The 16,755-nt window shown below is 41.7% G+C and overlaps 2 protein-coding genes across 4 annotated transcripts; both read right to left on the reverse strand.

The window, feature by feature from the left end:
* Positions 1 to 1,186: 1,186 nt before the first annotated feature.
* On the reverse strand, positions 1,187 to 4,155 carry sgl (UDP-glucose 6-dehydrogenase sgl). Its single transcript, XM_074107650.1, has 2 exons — positions 2,344 to 4,155; positions 1,187 to 1,611 (listed from the first exon to the last, which is right to left on the reverse strand). The coding sequence occupies exon 1, from the start codon at positions 3,788 to 3,790 to the stop codon at positions 2,351 to 2,353; it is 1,440 nt and encodes a 479-aa protein (XP_073963751.1). The 5' UTR covers positions 3,791 to 4,155; the 3' UTR covers positions 1,187 to 1,611; positions 2,344 to 2,350.
* Positions 4,156 to 8,190: 4,035 nt separating this feature from the next.
* LOC141442722 (uncharacterized) lies at positions 8,191 to 16,692 on the reverse strand. Of its 3 annotated transcripts, XM_074107794.1 has the most exons (4): positions 16,324 to 16,692; positions 15,184 to 15,489; positions 13,131 to 13,436; positions 8,191 to 11,345 (listed from the first exon to the last, which is right to left on the reverse strand). In XM_074107794.1, the coding sequence occupies exons 1-4, from the start codon at positions 16,559 to 16,561 to the stop codon at positions 8,734 to 8,736; spliced, it is 3,462 nt and encodes a 1,153-aa protein (XP_073963895.1). In that variant the 5' UTR covers positions 16,562 to 16,692; the 3' UTR covers positions 8,191 to 8,733. The 3 variants fall into 3 exon arrangements, with proteins under 3 accessions (XP_073963895.1, XP_073963897.1, XP_073963896.1); XM_074107796.1 differs by lacking the exon at positions 15,184 to 15,489; XM_074107795.1 differs by lacking the exon at positions 13,131 to 13,436.
* Positions 16,693 to 16,755: the final 63 nt, after the last annotated feature.

Genomic DNA, 16,755 nt, shown 5'->3' on the forward strand with positions numbered 1-16,755 from the left:
TAAATGACGGTACTATTCAATGGAAAAAATCAATCATGTAAACAAAGCAATTTTTCACGATTACTCCGTAGTTACTTACATTTGAACGCCAATCCCGATCATATTCACATCTCAATGAACTCACCACTTTTTAACAATCACTTTATCATTAAATAATCGTGTAAATATGTTTATTTTATATAATTAATTGGAAGACGAAAATCCGTTATATTTGTCAAATTGACATGATATTTTTTTTCCATCCGAAGTTGGTCTATGGTCGGTCTAGTCTCTGGAAATTTAGTGCTGTACCTACAAAATTAATTATTTGACTGAACCAACCTTACCTACCGATAATTATGGCTGGCTCTGCAAATTGAGGAATTTAGGTGTCAGGTTGTAGAGCGTATTCATAAGCATACCTATTAACTTATTCGTAATATTGAATTATTAAAAACAAGCATGCCAAATTTCATGACTCCAGCGGTTGTTATTTCGAGATTATCCCTATCTCGTGGGAATAACGGGAAAAAAGTAGCCTATTGTTATTCCAGATGTTCAGCTATCTACATACCAAATTTTCATCAAAGTCCGTCTAGCCGTTTTTTGTATAGCTTATTTTTATATTTATAATGGTAACCCCGGGCTATTGTAGCTGGGGGATATTGTATTCTGAGCCGTCTAATGGCGTCCATACGACGCCATGCTCGCCATGTTTATGTGTGTTGTTGAAGATAGTCTTCTGACGAACACAACGTAAAATGGCGAGAAGAAAATGGCGTCGTAAGGACGCCATCAGACGGTTCAGATACAATATCCCCCCAGCTACAATAGCCCCGGTCACCTTACACCCGCCATTCTGACTTTTTGCCCCATTGGACAGAAGTTATTTATAAAAAAAAAAATAAGGCGGTATAAATAAACTTGTATTTTCATTTCGCTACTATTTTATCATAGCGTTAAACATACAAATAATAAATACTTAAATAATGAAATATGAATAAATTCAAAAATAATTATTTACTGCTGATTGAAGTATGTTAAAGAGCATTCACATCACTAGAGCTAACGTCAGTCAGTCAGTCAGCCAGTCGTCAGTCAAGGCCATGTCAGTAGCCACATTTGTTTACACGATTGATTTTTCCATTGAATAGTATTTATAATTCGCACATGAATTTGAAAAACCTCAGAGATTCGAGCCCAGGCTTGACCATAATTTGAAATAAATCGTATTATCAACATATTATATGTATTATGTATAGTATACTAAAGAATCTTTCCTTTAACCTATTGAATTTGATACCCTGATAAGTAAACCAGTGAAACCATTACTTATGTACCTTACCATTGACCTTATGATAGCTACATTTATTTATGCAAGAAATGTGTGTTCTTGCAGTTCCTCCACTGTACAAACACAACACACACAAACCCATCTTATCATCACCACATAGTCAGGTTCTCTGACCTAGGCTATGTGGTCGTCAAAACACAGTGGTTTGCATTTTAATTTTAATTTCTTCTTCTTCTTCTTAGTCGTTCACTCTTGACAGAGTGGTTGTGGTCATGCTTTGGTCGATCGATTCCTGTGCCACTGCTGCTGTCGCGACGCGTCGCCAAGTAGCCCGATGTCTGGCAGAGTGGGAGCAATCGTTTATATTAGAGTGCGTCACAGATTTGATGAGGTCTGTCCACCGTGTCGGAGAGCGTCCGCGAGATCTTTTGCCCTCGACTTTCCCCTGCACCACAAGCCGTTCCATGGAGTCCTCATTACGGGTGATGTGTCCAAAGAACTTGAGGATTCCAATTTGCACAGTTGACGAATTTTAATTTAATTGCATTATAAACAATCCTGCCAAATTTTATGACTATACCCAGCGGATGAGATTTTCAGATTTTATCCCATGGGATAATCGGAATAAAAAGTAGCCTGTGTGTTATTCCAGACCTCCAGCTATCTACATAACAAATTTCATCCAAATCCGTCCAGCCGTTTTAGCGTGAAGGCGTAACAAACAAACACATAGTCACAAACTCGCATTTACGGCTGGATCAACTATTTCTTGTTGTTATTCTGCCCGTCAGCGAGGGGACAAAAATAGTAGTAACATTGGTTTTTTGATCTTTTTGTATTTTTTATTTCAATTCCAAATTTTTACTTTTACGGTCATCCCGTAAAACCTAAATTGAAAATACAAACTGAAATATAGATGCACAGAAAAACCAGAAAAATAAGACCATCACTGGGAGTCGAACCCAGGTCCTCGGTAATCCGTACCGCGTGCTATACCGCTACACCACTGATGGTCAACGGTACCAACACGAATTTGGAGAGTAACACAGTAAATAAAAAAAAAAACTTACTCTATTGCTAGTACGTAGTCTGGCTGCCTTGCGCCCTGATACTGCTGGCTCGTGACAGCCTCTTCCCGATGGTCTGCACGTGGAACCCGATCTCCAGCAACGCGTCGTGATCCAGGATCTTCCTCCCATCAAACAGGTATGCTGGTTTCATCATCACTTCGTAAATCTTCTTAAAATCTAACTCTTTGAACTCGTCCCACTCTGTACACAACACTATAGCATGAGCCCCCGTCACCGCTGAGTATGCAGAGCTGTGAATCTCCATATTCTTCCGAACACTCTCAGGCTCTGACGTAACATATGGATGTGTTAGTTCATACAGCATCTGATCCTTCTCAACTTTGGGATCATAGATGTGCAACTTCGCTCCCTCATCGAGCAACGTCTTGCATACATGGATAGCCGGTGATTCTCTAGTGTCACCAGTGTTCTTCTTAAACGAGAAACCGAGTATGGCAATTTTTTTGTCCGATACCGTGTTGAACAGAGACTCTATGACTTTACGGGTGAAACGGGTCTTCTGGTAATCATTGAGGCTGACCACTTGCTGCCAATAAGCCGCCACTTCGGGTAAGTTCAAGCATTCGCACAAGTAAATGAGGTTTAGAATGTCTTTCTGGAAACAGCTGCCTCCAAAGCCGATGGAAGCTTCAAGGAACTTGGGGCCGATTCGGGAGTCCCTACCAACGGCCCTGGCGACTTCTGACACATCAGCTCCTGTAGCTTCACAGACTGCAGACAAGGAATTGATACTCGAGATTCTTTGAGCCAGGAAAGCGTTAGCAGCCAGTTTGGATAACTCAGAACTCCACGTGTTGGTGGTCAAAATGTTTTTAGCAGGTATCCAGTGCTCGTAGACCCAGCAGAGCTCCTGCACAGCTTTCTGCCCGTCTGGGGTGTCCTCGCCGCCGATGAGGACGCGTTCAGCTTCAACCAAGTCAACTATAGCAGTACCTTCGGCTAGAAACTCCGGGTTGGAGAGAATCTGGTAGTTTACTCCAGGCTTGGTGTTGGCGCGCAGTATTTTCATGATGATTTCGGCCGCCTTGACCGGCACGGTGCTTTTCTCCACGACTATTTTGTTGCTGGTTGCTAGATCCGCGATCATCCGCGCGGCGCCTTCGATGTACTTCAAGTCGGCCGCACGGCCCTTCCCGTTCCCTATTGTCTTCGTGGGCGTATTCACAGATATAAATATCAAATCGGCTTCCTGTATACTTTTTGCGATGTCCGTAGAGAAGAACAAATTCCGACCACGGCATCGTTTCACAACATCGTCCAATCCGGGCTCGTAAATAGGCAATTTTTCAGAGTTCCACTGGTTTATCCGTTCCACACTCTTGTCGCACACGGTTACTGTAATATCCGGACACTTGAGGGCTATAACACTACAGGTAGGCCCGCCAACGTACCCCGCGCCGAGACAGCAGATTTTTTGGATTACCATTTTTAAATTCGTTTACAAGTAACTAAAGCGATGTTCCAGCGCTAAATTCTAACACGAAATAATCCCGATAATCTTTGAGATTAATTGATTACACACACTTCCTACTAATTAATCAACGTAACATGTATTTATCGTAAATATTTGACTATCTAACTACTGATGGGCCTCGCTAAGTATGAAGTCGAATCGAATGCCACGACGCGAGTTATTAGTTAGTCGACCCCGTTCTATGAGACTGCGATGCTATTTTTGCTGCAATTCCTCGACACATTAGGGTTTATATTGTATCGACGGGAGTGCAGTTAACGGATAATGACCTCGCAAACACGACGTCCCGTACCATCCGACGCGAGCGAAGCGTTTGACTGAAATGACGTTTATTTCATATGACGTTGACGTTAGAGTTAGAATAAAAATCGGTCAAGTGCGAGTGCGAGCGACTCGCGCATGAAGGGTTCCGCACCTCCTGTTTCAGTAATAGCTTTTTGTAAAAAAATCTAAGACAAGCATTTTTGCTGGCGGTACTTTTTGCCCCTGGTTACCAAAGTAGGTAGTCGTCAAGACGAATCAAATGAGACCAAAATCGATGCAGTCGTGTCGTTTTATTACAGAGTTCATATGGCCAACATCTAACTTCATCATCAGATCAGCTCTTCGTCATAATAATATTGCATTGTCATCGGATTTATACATGCATGCAAAATTTCAGCTCAATCGGTTGAAAATATCTACTTCAAATTTAAGTTAAAATATTAATTCCACCCGAACAAAGATAACTAGTTACATTACATTACAAGTTAATAAAAACATATCACCAAAATGTAAGCACTAAGTGCAAGTATTTTGAATAAAAAACAATTTTTAATTCTCATCCTCTTTGGCTGTCGCCCTCTCGGAGGCTGAATAGCGCTTCAGACTCTTGCCATGCGCAGCAGCAGAAAAAAAAATTAGCTGTCAGTTTGGTTCATTCGCGGGAAATTCAGAGGACTTCGTATGTTGTGTAATTAAATAATAAGAAGCTCGACTAGTGTGAATAAATTTTAAACTGTATAGTAAACCTTAAAAACGTCTAGCAACCAAAAAACGCTGAAAAAAACACGTTTCTTGTATGTCGACCCCCTTTAATTTGTAACTTTACTTTATTTTTAGTATTTGTTGTTATAGCGGCCACAGTAATAAATAATCTGTGAAAATTTCAAGTGTAACTTTTACGGCTTAAGAGATAGAGCCCTGTGACAGACGGACAGACAGACAGACAGACAGCGGAGTCTCAGTAATAGGGTCCCGTTGGCAACCTTTGGGTACGGAACCCTAAAAAATTGGGTGACAGTGACACTTTCCCGACCCAGATAATACTGTCATGGAAATACCAACCCTGATTTTCGTCTACACGCTCATAGAAACTGGCATGAGCTTCTATGGGCGTCATGGGCGTGTACACAAAAATAGAGTAGGTATTTCCAAGTCGGTACTATCCGGGCCGGGAAAAAGTGTCACCAAAATAACTGAGGAAGACTTTTTGGCGGGCTTTTCAACAGGGCGGTCATAAAAAATTTATTTCATAGTTTATTTAGTAATTAAATAGTTGCTTGTGTACGTAATTTATATTATTTAGTGTAGAATTGATTTTTTTCCGGTAAGTTTTTATATATATATTATTTCAGAGGAGAAAATTGCTTAAGTTTAGTAATTATGGAGACTGAGGTCTCCATAGAACCCCCGGATCCTCCTGATCCGTTTTCGGCTCTAATTGAGGCTGCCTAGTTATGTGAAATGGTAGACTTTCCACAGGTTTCGTATGGCAAAAAGGGAAAGAAAAGCGTATCTCGACTATCTAACAATTTCAAGATAAAAGACAAATCACGTTAAAAAAAGTCTGTACATCAGTAATGTCCCTTTGGCGGGAAAAAAATCCGACGAAAAAACTAGTCCCGCGGAAATTTCTACCCCAAGACCTGCTGATTTCGATTCTAAGGGGCTGTTTCACCATCCATTGATTAGTGTTAACTGGCGGTTAGGTGTGAAACAGCCCCTAAATCTCCACAACCGTTCCGTTCTGTGTACATGACAACCGATCCTGGTCCATATGTGGTACATGTAGAGTTGGTAGTGGCCAATCCCCAAGGAGATAATAGCTCACTTCACCCTGTTATGTTCGGTTCGGGCGTTTCCTGTTTAGAAACAATATAAAAAATATATTGGAAGATGGTATCAAGCGGATTGGTAGGAACAGACTTGAAGTGAAATTCAGGGCTGTTCATGATGCTAACATGTTTTTAAATAATGACAAGTTAAAAACTGAGAATTTAAAAGCTTAAACTACATTTGTAAAATGGGAATAACAAGGGGTATCCCTGTGGAGTGGTTCCATGAGGACATTTTGGAAAATGTGCGGGTGCCTGAAGGCTTTGGGTCAATAATCAAGACAAGACGGATGAGCCGGAAGGTGACCACTTTAGATGGTACAGTTTGGCTGCCAACTCAAACAGTTGTTCTAACATTTGATGGTCAGGCTTTGCCATCGAGGGTTTTCGCTTTTTACTCATCCTTACCAGTGGAACTATTTTATGTTGAAAAAATGACTTTCTGCCAAGTTTCTTGCGGCGCATTCTTCTTGGCAATGATGGTCTTTAAAATGACGTGTAAAAGTGCCCATTGCGGCCTATTTACTGAAATGTTTTTTTTTTTGAACAGTACATATACAGTGCTTTAATTGCTGCAGGTTTGGGCATACACGTGTGCAGTGCAGGAGCAAACCTCGCTGTAATAAATGCGGAGAGGGGCATGATGGTGCATCCTTTTAGATGTCTTCATTGTAATGGAATTCACAAAGCCACCGTTTATAACTGCCCAGAACAACAAAGACAAAGGAATATCAAACACTATATGTCTTCTCACTCAGTCTCCTATCAGGAGGCTGAAAGGCAGTTTACTAAAGTCAAACCTACATTCGCGGAAGCTGTAATTCATCCCCACCCCCAGAGTTCAGAGCATACTACCTCTTCATCTGTCATGCCTCCACCCTCAGATTTAATTTCATACAAAAAAACTGTTCTAATAAAACCTAAAAGAGCCCCTGTAGTCAGTAAAGGATACAATCAAAGAGAACATAATGCCTTAATAAATAGCTTCAATATTCCTCCAGCTAATGGTATTGCCAATCACAAAGTTAATGACAATGCAGATTCATCAGAAATTGAACTAAGTAGATACAATAACTGAATTATTAAAATCTTTAATCCAAATAATTACTAATTCCTAATTACCTGACCACGTAGCAAAAAGTTTGATAAATAACATAACTGTATCTATATTTCATTGTTTTAAACATAGCCATCGTTCTTCAATGGAACACTAGAAGTGTGCTCTAGAAGCTCTGACATACTATACTTGTTGGGTAAACATAACCCATCTGTCTGTAGTTGCTTTATCGGAAACCTGGCTAGCCCGCCGCACGACGCTCGTATCAATTTCTATATATTCAATGTACTCTGACTATCCAGGGTCAAATCTGGTTACGTGACATATAGCGACAAAAAATGTAAATCCAATTTCTTTTATTTGTACCACTGCCACTAAAGAAAGTTAAGAAATCAGCTTCCAAGACCAAGATCATTCCTGCAAGCAGCCATGTTAATGCTGCTGTTCGACGCGGCAACTTGACGCTACTTTTTTTGAGTCGCGGGAAATTCAAAATAGGGTAACGTGACCGACCAGATGATGTATCCCTGCAAACGAGCGTCTGCATGTGGCCTCGCCTTTATACAAAGTAATGGAATGGACAGGAAAAACACACCTCCAGTTTGTCACCCCTGCACCACATAATATATAATAGTACCACAGATAGTACTAAAGCGGCTCGTAGACGGGCCATATTTTCACTGCAATTTGTGGCCGGCAACTATTGGTGTCCCTCTCTTACTCACATGTTAGACAGGGACACCAATAGTTGCCGGCCACATATTGCAGTGAAAATATGGCCCGTCTAGGAGCCCCTTAACGTAACGTGCCTCTATGATGTCTGTGATATAGGCCGCCATTTTTAAAGCTCTTATTCACGTTCACGTCTTTCAGGACCAGCAGGACGGCTACGATATTCAGTGTACCGTCCCGTCTTTCGTAACGTGCCTCTATGATGTCTGTGTAGGACCGCACGACAAGCTCTATTCAGTTCACGTCTTTCAGGACCAGGGGCTTTCAGTTCTTATCTGATTGAATCTACAATAAACTTAAGTTAAGATTTAGGTTAGGGAGGGGCTGGGCCACTTCAGACGAGGCGCTTCCCAAAATTACGATCAGCTTTCACTTGGGTTAGTTCGACTAATCTCATAATAATAGTTAAGCACCTCGTCCTCATGATTCAGAAAACTTGTACATGTTTAAAACAAACACAGCTGTGATTAAAGATCTTTTCATTTAATTACTTAGTCTCCGAGGGATATAACAAAATATTTTCTTCTTATAACACTTAAATTGACATTAGCTTAATAATAATAAAAAAACACTAAAATAAGTAAAAATTACTCCAAATATTATAATTTTATTATGGGTTGTAATTAACGCAGCTTCTTTATACTGTAATTTTTGCCTTCAAATTTAATTATTTGTCTTCTGAATTAATAAATCAACGACTAATTTTAAGCGCCTAATAAATACTTATCAAGCTACTGTAAATTGTGTAATCCAAGCTACGTTTTAATAAATCAGCATGACGATTATTATATAGCAACTAAATTTGTAATATGCCTGCAAATGTTAAGCTTCTAATAAGTGTATCTATTGCATCTAGACAACAACTTTAACAAACTCTAATTTAATATTGTCACCTCTACCTCAGCACACCCCCTACCCTTGAGGACTTTTAGCATGTTCATCTGGATACTGAAAACTGTACCAATTTTCAAACCACTACAAGCAATGTCACGGGAAAAAGGTTTCTAGCCTCAGTGTGTTCGTGCATGTGCATTTAAACCTTTTTTACTCCTAAACCACGACTTACAAACATCGCAAGAAAACGGTTTCTCGCCTGTGTGAGTTTGTCTATGCACCTCCAAACTACGTCTGTGCGTAAACCGCGACTTACAAAAGTCACAAGAAAAAGGCTTCTCGCCTGTGTGAATTCGTTTATGCACTTTCAAAGAACTGCTTCTCGAATACCGCGACTTACAAAGGTCACAAGCAAAAGGTTTCTCGCCTGTGTGAGTTCGTCTATGCGCTAATAAATTACTTCTTTGCGTAAACCGCGACTTACAAACATCGCAAGAAAAAGGTTTCTCGCCTGTGTGAATTCGTTTATGCGCTACCAAACTATGTCCGTGCTTAAACCGCGACTTACAAAAGTCACAAGAAAAAGGCTTCTCGCCTGTGTGAATTCGTCTATGCCTATTCAAAGCACTGCTGTTCGCAAATCGCGACTTACAAACGTCACAAGGAAAAGGTTTCTCGCCTGTGTGAGTTTGTTTATGCGCAGCCAAAGTACCTTCTTGCGTAAATCGCGACTTACAAATGTCACAAGCAAAAGGTTTCTCGCCTGTGTGAGTTCCTCTATGCCTAAGTAACATGCTTCTATGCGCAAATCGCGACTTACAAACATCACAAGCAAAAGGTTTCTCGCCTGTGTGAGTTCGTATATGCGCTATTAAATTACTTCTGTGCGTAAACCGCGACTTACAAACATCGCAAGTAAAAGTTTTCTCGCCTGTGTGAGTTCGTCTATGCACATCCCAACTATGTCTGTGCGTGAACCGCGACTTACAAAAGTCACAAGAAAAAGGCTTCTCGCCTGTGTGAATTCGTCTATGCTCTTTCAAAGTACTGCTTCTTGCAAACCGCGAATTACAAACGTCACAAGCAAAAGGTTTCTCGCCTGTGTGAGTTCGTCTATGCGCTAATAAATTACTTCTTTGCTTAAACCGCGACTTACAAAAGTCACAAGAAAAAGGCTTCTCGCCTGTGTGAATTCGTCTATGCCTATTCAAAGCACTGCTGTTCGCAAATCGCGACTTACAAACGTCACAAGGAAAAGGTTTCTCGCCTGTGTGAGTTTGTTTATGCGCAGCCAAAGTACCTTCTTGCGTAAATCGCGACTTAAAAATGTCACAAGCAAAAGGTTTCTCGCCTGTGTGAGTTCCTCTATGCCTAAGTAACATGCTTCTATGCGCAAATCGCGACTTACAAACATCACAAGCAAAAGGTTTCTCGCCTGTGTGAGTTCGTATATGCGCTATTAAATTACTTCTGTGCGTAAACCGCGACTTACAAACATCGCAAGTAAAAGTTTTCTCGCCTGTGTGAATTCGTCTATGCTCTTTCAAAGTACTGCTTCTTGCAAACCGCGAATTACAAACGTCACAAGCAAAAGGTTTCTCGCCTGTGTGAGTTCGTCTATGCGCTAATAAATTACTTCTTTGCGTAAACCGCGACTTACAAATGTCACAAGCGAAAGGTTTCTCGCCTGTGTGAGTTCGTATATGCGCTATTAAATGACTTCTGTGCGTAAACCGCGACTTACAAACATCGCAAATAAAAGTTTTCTCGCCTGTGTGAGTTCGTCTATGCACATCCCAACTATGTCTGTGCGTGAACCGCGACTTACAAAAGTCACAAGAAAAAGGCTTCTCGCCTGTGTGAATTCGTCTATGCGCTTTCAAAGTACTGCTTCTCGTAAATCGCGACTTACAAACGTCACAAGCAAAAGGTTTCTCGCCTGTGTGAGTTCGTCTATGCGCTAATAAATTACTTCTTTGCGTAAACCGCGACTTACAAACATCGCAAGAAAAAGGTTTCTCGCCTGTGTGAATTCGTTTATGCGCAACCAAACTATGTCCGTGCTTAAACCGCGACTTACAAAAGTCACAAGAAAACGGCTTCTCGCCTGTGTGAATTCGTCTATGCGTATTCAAACCACTGCTGTTCGCAAATCGCGACTTACAAACGTCACAAGGAAAAGGTTTCTCGCCTGTGTGAGTTCGTATATGCGCAGCCAAAGTACCTTTTTGCGTAAACCGCGACTTACAAACATCGCACGAAAAAGGTTTCTCGCCTGTGTGAGTTCGTGTATGCGCTGCCAAACTGCTTCTTTGCGTAAACCGTGACTTACAAATGTCACAAGAAAAAGGTTTCTCGTCTGTTCGATAAGGCGCAACAGATCGATTTGGATAATGTGACTTGGAATAATCGTCAGAATAATATGTTTCTTCTGTGAAAATTCTACAACTATTGGACGAATATCGCAACACTCTTTCACTACCCGTTTCTACCTGATGCGTTGCTAACTCTTCACAAAAAATAGATTCTTCTACTGAATGTGTGCAGTTGTGATTTCTTAGACTTGATTTACAATGAAATATCACGAGACAAGTGTCGCATCTGGGCAAGTCTTCCATAAGGACGCGCTCGAGCCTCACAGAGCAGCTCCTAAGCTGGAACTGTTGGTCGTGGCTCATGTTGCAGCGAGGTCCCTCCCCGGGGCGGGTGTGGGTGCACTCGGGCGCGGCCCCGGCTCCGCCCGCTGGCTGCAGCTGGCACGGGTCCACCTCAGTCTTGTCCACTGCACCTGCAAGAGAAAATTTAGAAATTTTTAATTTCTTCATGCATCAACTAAAAATCACTTGTTTTCAACAGTGTCAGATAAATATAACCTATAATATGCAGGAGGGTTGTGGGGGTAGGGTGGGGTTCTTATTAAAACATTTTTTTAGTTCCCGCATACGAGGGGTTAAAGTAGCGAACCACACCGCTGCTTAAAAACCGGCCAAGTGCGAGCCGGTTTCGCGCACGAAAGGTTCCGTACCATTATCTATACAACATTAGATATTAGAAAAACAAAGGCAAAAAAAAAGTGTTGGTTTTTTACGTATTGTCGCGTTATTTTATTACGTATTATTAATTACCCTGTTTAAAGTATACTCCTTGCTTGTTTATATTTATTATTTCACTCTGGTTCGCCCACACACACGCACGCGTCTTGTCCTCAACCAAAGTCCTCAACTCTCTGTTCTACCACAGATAAGCCATAGACTCAACATAGACTACTTCTAGTCTCTGCGCGTCATATGTGCCCGAGACAGGTATAAAACCTCACTGTACCTATGTATTTGGCCATTACACACTGACATACATACACTACATCCCTTCCTTCTTATATAATTTTAAACCATTTAATTTAAATAGCTTCACACAATGATCTCTCATTATGACTGAGATGAAGAGTCTTTATACGCAAGTAAAGGGTCCACTAAGAAGGCATTTGCTGCCTCTGCCGTATTAAACTCAACACTAATGCGGTTTCTACCTACTTTTTTGATACCGTCTCGCGTTATGTTCTGTACACGAGAGTGAACCATCACTTGGCCAAACTTAACGGGGTTTAGGGTGATACCGGAGGAGGGATCGGATTCTGGTTTGGAAACATGCAACTAGGAAAGGTCATTTTTAAGATCCGGGTGTTCATAAAGATGAGCTATGGAGTCGGAAGGAGCCCTGCCCCCCAACTTAGTCAGGGGTTGGGATCCAGCCTGCACCGTAGCCCTCCTTTTTGCCCCCAGTAAGGATATCTCGGCTTCCATCGGCCCCTCCGATGTCTTGCGACAAATCCACCGGTGGGCCGACGGAAACCGGATCCCCAACAACGGAGGTTATGTCTGGAGGTTTTGGCGGGAAATCAGACATAGCGGGGTTAACAGCGTACGAGAATTGGTTCAAACGCTTACCGATCGCCGATACCGCTGGGTAACACAAAAGACACGAAAAAGAAAAAAATAGCACTAGGCCACTGAATTTCGCAGGTCCGACACAAACAGGTGCTGACACCAAGGAAGTCAAGCGGTCAGTCTCCAGGTACCTACCTACTAGGTCAAAGTCGGTGACTCAGCATGACCCAGCAGGTGGGATTGAAACCCACAGTATGTAGGTGAGGTAGACGACTATTGTTCTAATCCTGCTGGCTCTTGCTGAGGCATGGACTAGTAGGTACCTAGAATAATATTTTCAAGGTTTTTGTAATCGGTTCGGAGTCGGTTTTACTTTTTTGTTAAAAATTTTGAGATTTACTAATGTTTTAGCAAATAAGTATTAACGTTTGGCGACCTGTTTCATTTCGCAATTTTTAATTTCCCAACTGTTTCATATTTCTGAAACTATAAATATTTCAGGATTTTTATTAAAAGTAAACTAACCCAACCTAAAGGGTGACGATGGAGGGGGGGGGGGGGGACGATGGCCCTAAAATATAAATGAAACGTTGCCAAATGTTATGTTGCGAAAAGGCAGTAGCTGGTATTTTGAGCAGCAGTGTGGCCGCTCCTTAACTCAATTCAGAAATTGGTTCTTTGAAACTTACTTTGCTGGTCACTCTCAGGTAGTGTGGGCATGTTGCTGGAAAGTCTCTGGCCCTGATCTCTGCTGCCCTGCAGAGCACTGGCACTGGGGTTAGCTTGCATGCTAATGCAAAGCTTGCCTCTGTGCAGGTCTCCTACTGGTAGTCGCTCCAGTCTGACAAAACAGCTCCTGAGCCCGTGCTGCTGCTCGGGGCTCCTGTTGTAGCGAGGGCCGTCCTCAGGGCACGTGTGGGTGCAGTCTGGTGCGGCATCAGCGCTGCCTTCTGGCTTTGATCTGCATGTGCCCTCCTCCAGTCTACGCACAGTATCTGCAAAACATATTTTATTCATATCCATCTCCTTGTTAAATTTAATGGCAGGGCTTCCTAATCTCTTCAATACAACAACACTCTTTTTTTATTTTTATCTTATATTTTAACGAGGCTTTAGTACACTAAATGTGACTATGCCAGCCTCATGGGGAGCCTCAGATACATGTTACACTCTCCCTTGTGCTGAAACCTAGTCTCTGGATGCAAAGGCCCATCTAATGAATTTGTAAATCCGCATCTTTTCTTCTGAAAGTGGTTGACTCAGAATCACATTTACACTTCCATTCAACAGATCCATACCATCCAGATACCTGTTTCTGGTGTCCTTATTCTGATCACATTCCAGAAGAAACTGAAAGAGGTCTTCAGTTTTATTACAACCTATACACAAGGGTGATTGTACAACTCTCATCAAATTTAGGAAATAATTTAGTGGAATGTGACCAGACCGCACACAAAATGCAAGCACAAGTAGTTCCCTGGGAAGGCTGGCACAATCAAACCAGGGAACCCTGTACACTTTGTTTTGAATAGTACTATACCAAATGCCCTTTGTTTCAGATACTTTGCTAAACACTATTTGCCATTGTTCATTACACTTTGCCTTGGTTAAATACATCAATTCTGTAATTTCTGTACCATAAGGTTTACATCCAATCTCAACCCCTCTTGAAACTGCCATGTTAGCTAATCTATCAGCTTGCTCATTACCAGCTATACCCACATGAGATGGCATCCATTGCAACAGGATTTGGACACAGTTAGAGTGCAACCTGTGCATGATTTTTAGGATATTGTAGTGTAGGCTATCGGCATACCTAGGGAGCCCGAGATACACCATGCCAGGTGTTGAAGTGCACTCCTGGAGTCCGTTAGGATAATTATTTTATTTCTTTCCAAATCTACAGCATAAGAAAGAGCTTCATGCAGGGCTACCAGTTCAGCTCTCACAAAACAAATCTCGTTCTGCAATTTAATTAGTTTTGAATTAGGTATCCAACTGAGGATCAAAAAATGCAGCATCAACGCCCTTGCCTTTGGACCCATCTGTATACAATCTATAAAATCCTGCATATTTTTCCTGCAACATTTTAATAACACTTTGCTTAAGCAAGTCACATGGTACATTTATTTTTGGTGAATTAATCTCATCTATATCACACTTAATACAAGAATGAATTAATGTCAATATACAATGTCCAAATGTCCACAGAAAACATGTCCAATATCGGGGTCTGGTGCAAATCCACATCCTTAAACAAATTGTGGACTGTGACTAGTACTGGCTTAACTTTATTATTCCAATAACTCAGATCACATAGTAGTGATAGCTGTTCCAAAAGGTCAGATACCTCATCATGTGATCTCGAACGAACTCCCAACCAGTACCTGGATGCCAGCCACTGCCTACAAATTTTCCATTCCATAACTGTTTCATAATTCTGAAACTGTAAACATTTCAGGATTTTTATAAAACTAACCAAACCCAACCTAAAGGGTCCTACACATGCCCTGAATGAAATATACTCAGCAGCACAAAATTTGGCCCACCCTTCATACAAAACTACCGATTCTGCATACATTTGAGGGCCAGATTTTTTGACGCTCAGTATATTTACAGTTTAAGTTAGCAAAATGAAACAGGTTGCCAAATGTTATGTTGCGAAAAGGCAGTAGCCGGTATTTTGAGCAGCAGTGTGGCCGCTCCTTAACTCAATTCAGAAATGGATTCTTTGAAACTTACTTTGCTGGTCACCCGCAGGTAGTGTGGACATGTTGCTGGAAAGTCTCTGGCCCTGATCTCTGCTGCCCTGCAGAGCACTGGCACTGGGGTTAGCTTGCATGCTGCTGCAAGGCTTGCCTCTGTGCAGGTCTCCTACTGGTAGTCGCTCCAGTCTGACAAAACAGCTTGTGAGCCCGTGCTGCTGCTCAGGGCTCCTGTTGTAGCGAGGGCCGTCCCCAGGGCAGGTGTGGGTGCTGTCTGGTGCGACATCAGCGCTGCCTTCTGGCTTTGACCTGCATGTGCCCTCCTCCAGTCTATGCACAGTATCTGCAAAACATATTTTATTCATATCCATCTCCTTGTTAAATTTAATGGCAGGGCTTCCTAATCTCTTCAATACAACAACACTCTAAGCTTATGATTTACTTAATTACAACCTTACAAAAGAATACAGAATTACAGATGCATGTAGATTAGGGTTGCCAGACATGCATTTCATTTCTGGGACAATTCGAGGGTTACAAATTGGGTCGGTAGTTAATTAAATATCAATACAAGCACAAAACCAACTATTTTCTTCAAATTGACAAAATCGTTACAAGGTTAATTCAAAAAAAAAAATCGTTTCCAACAAGCATTTTTTAATAGGTTGAACAAGAATGTATTGAGAAAAAACATGTTAACTTCAAAAATTGCTATTGTTTGATGTCGAGGACAGAAGTGTCATTCAATTGGTTGTTTTAAAAAAGTGAGCCCAGATTTTGTCATTTGGCAAGTCTTTTGGATGGACCTCAAAAACAGTTCTCAGGCATGTGCATTCTGAATACATGCCGGCAATGTTAACTGCAGCTTCAATTTTTAATATGGAAGGCAATACTACTCTCATAGTAATTACAGGACAATCCCGGATTTCCCGGCCATCTGGCAACCCTAATGTATGTCTAGGAAGGCATGATGGAATCTGAGTGAATTGTCTCGAGAAGCACCTGGAAGAGAACACCCCGGGGCATCCCTCTGGACCTCATCATAGAGAATACTTGTACTGTAGTGTGCTTGTGCTGAATTACTTGCAAACACAGACAACAGTTCTGCTAGAATTTAAAAATCATTGTTTTACAAATATTATTGATTTTCATTAGACTAAGTAGTCATAAAGTTTACTTTGCATGGAAAAAACGACGCCCTGCTGCTGTGTCAATTCAGGTCCAATGACTACTTCGTCCTTGACCTCGTGTCCGGCGTACAGGCCTTCTGCCACGGCCGCCTCGCTCACGCCGCACTGGCCCCCCTCGGGCTCCTCCTTCACTATCACAAGCTCGCACTCCGCAGTCGCGATGTATGTCCACCGCGACGACTGCTCCGCGTCGGAAGCACGGCGGCGGCAGGCGGCTGACTCCATTACCACGACGGACAAACCAGGCTGTTCTGTTCTGTGCTGCCAAAATATATATTAACAACAAGCTGAAAAATCACAGCGTCTGCAATAACACTGTTTACCAACCACAGAGTACTGTACTCAATCTAATTATATTACCAGCGATTCGAGGCGTCTTTTTTTATAATCTAAAAACATATTATTTAACTAGTAGATTT

Source organism: Choristoneura fumiferana, chromosome 26 (assembly GCF_025370935.1).
Source record: "Choristoneura fumiferana chromosome 26, NRCan_CFum_1, whole genome shotgun sequence".
Taxonomy (NCBI): Eukaryota; Metazoa; Arthropoda; class Insecta; order Lepidoptera; family Tortricidae; genus Choristoneura; species Choristoneura fumiferana.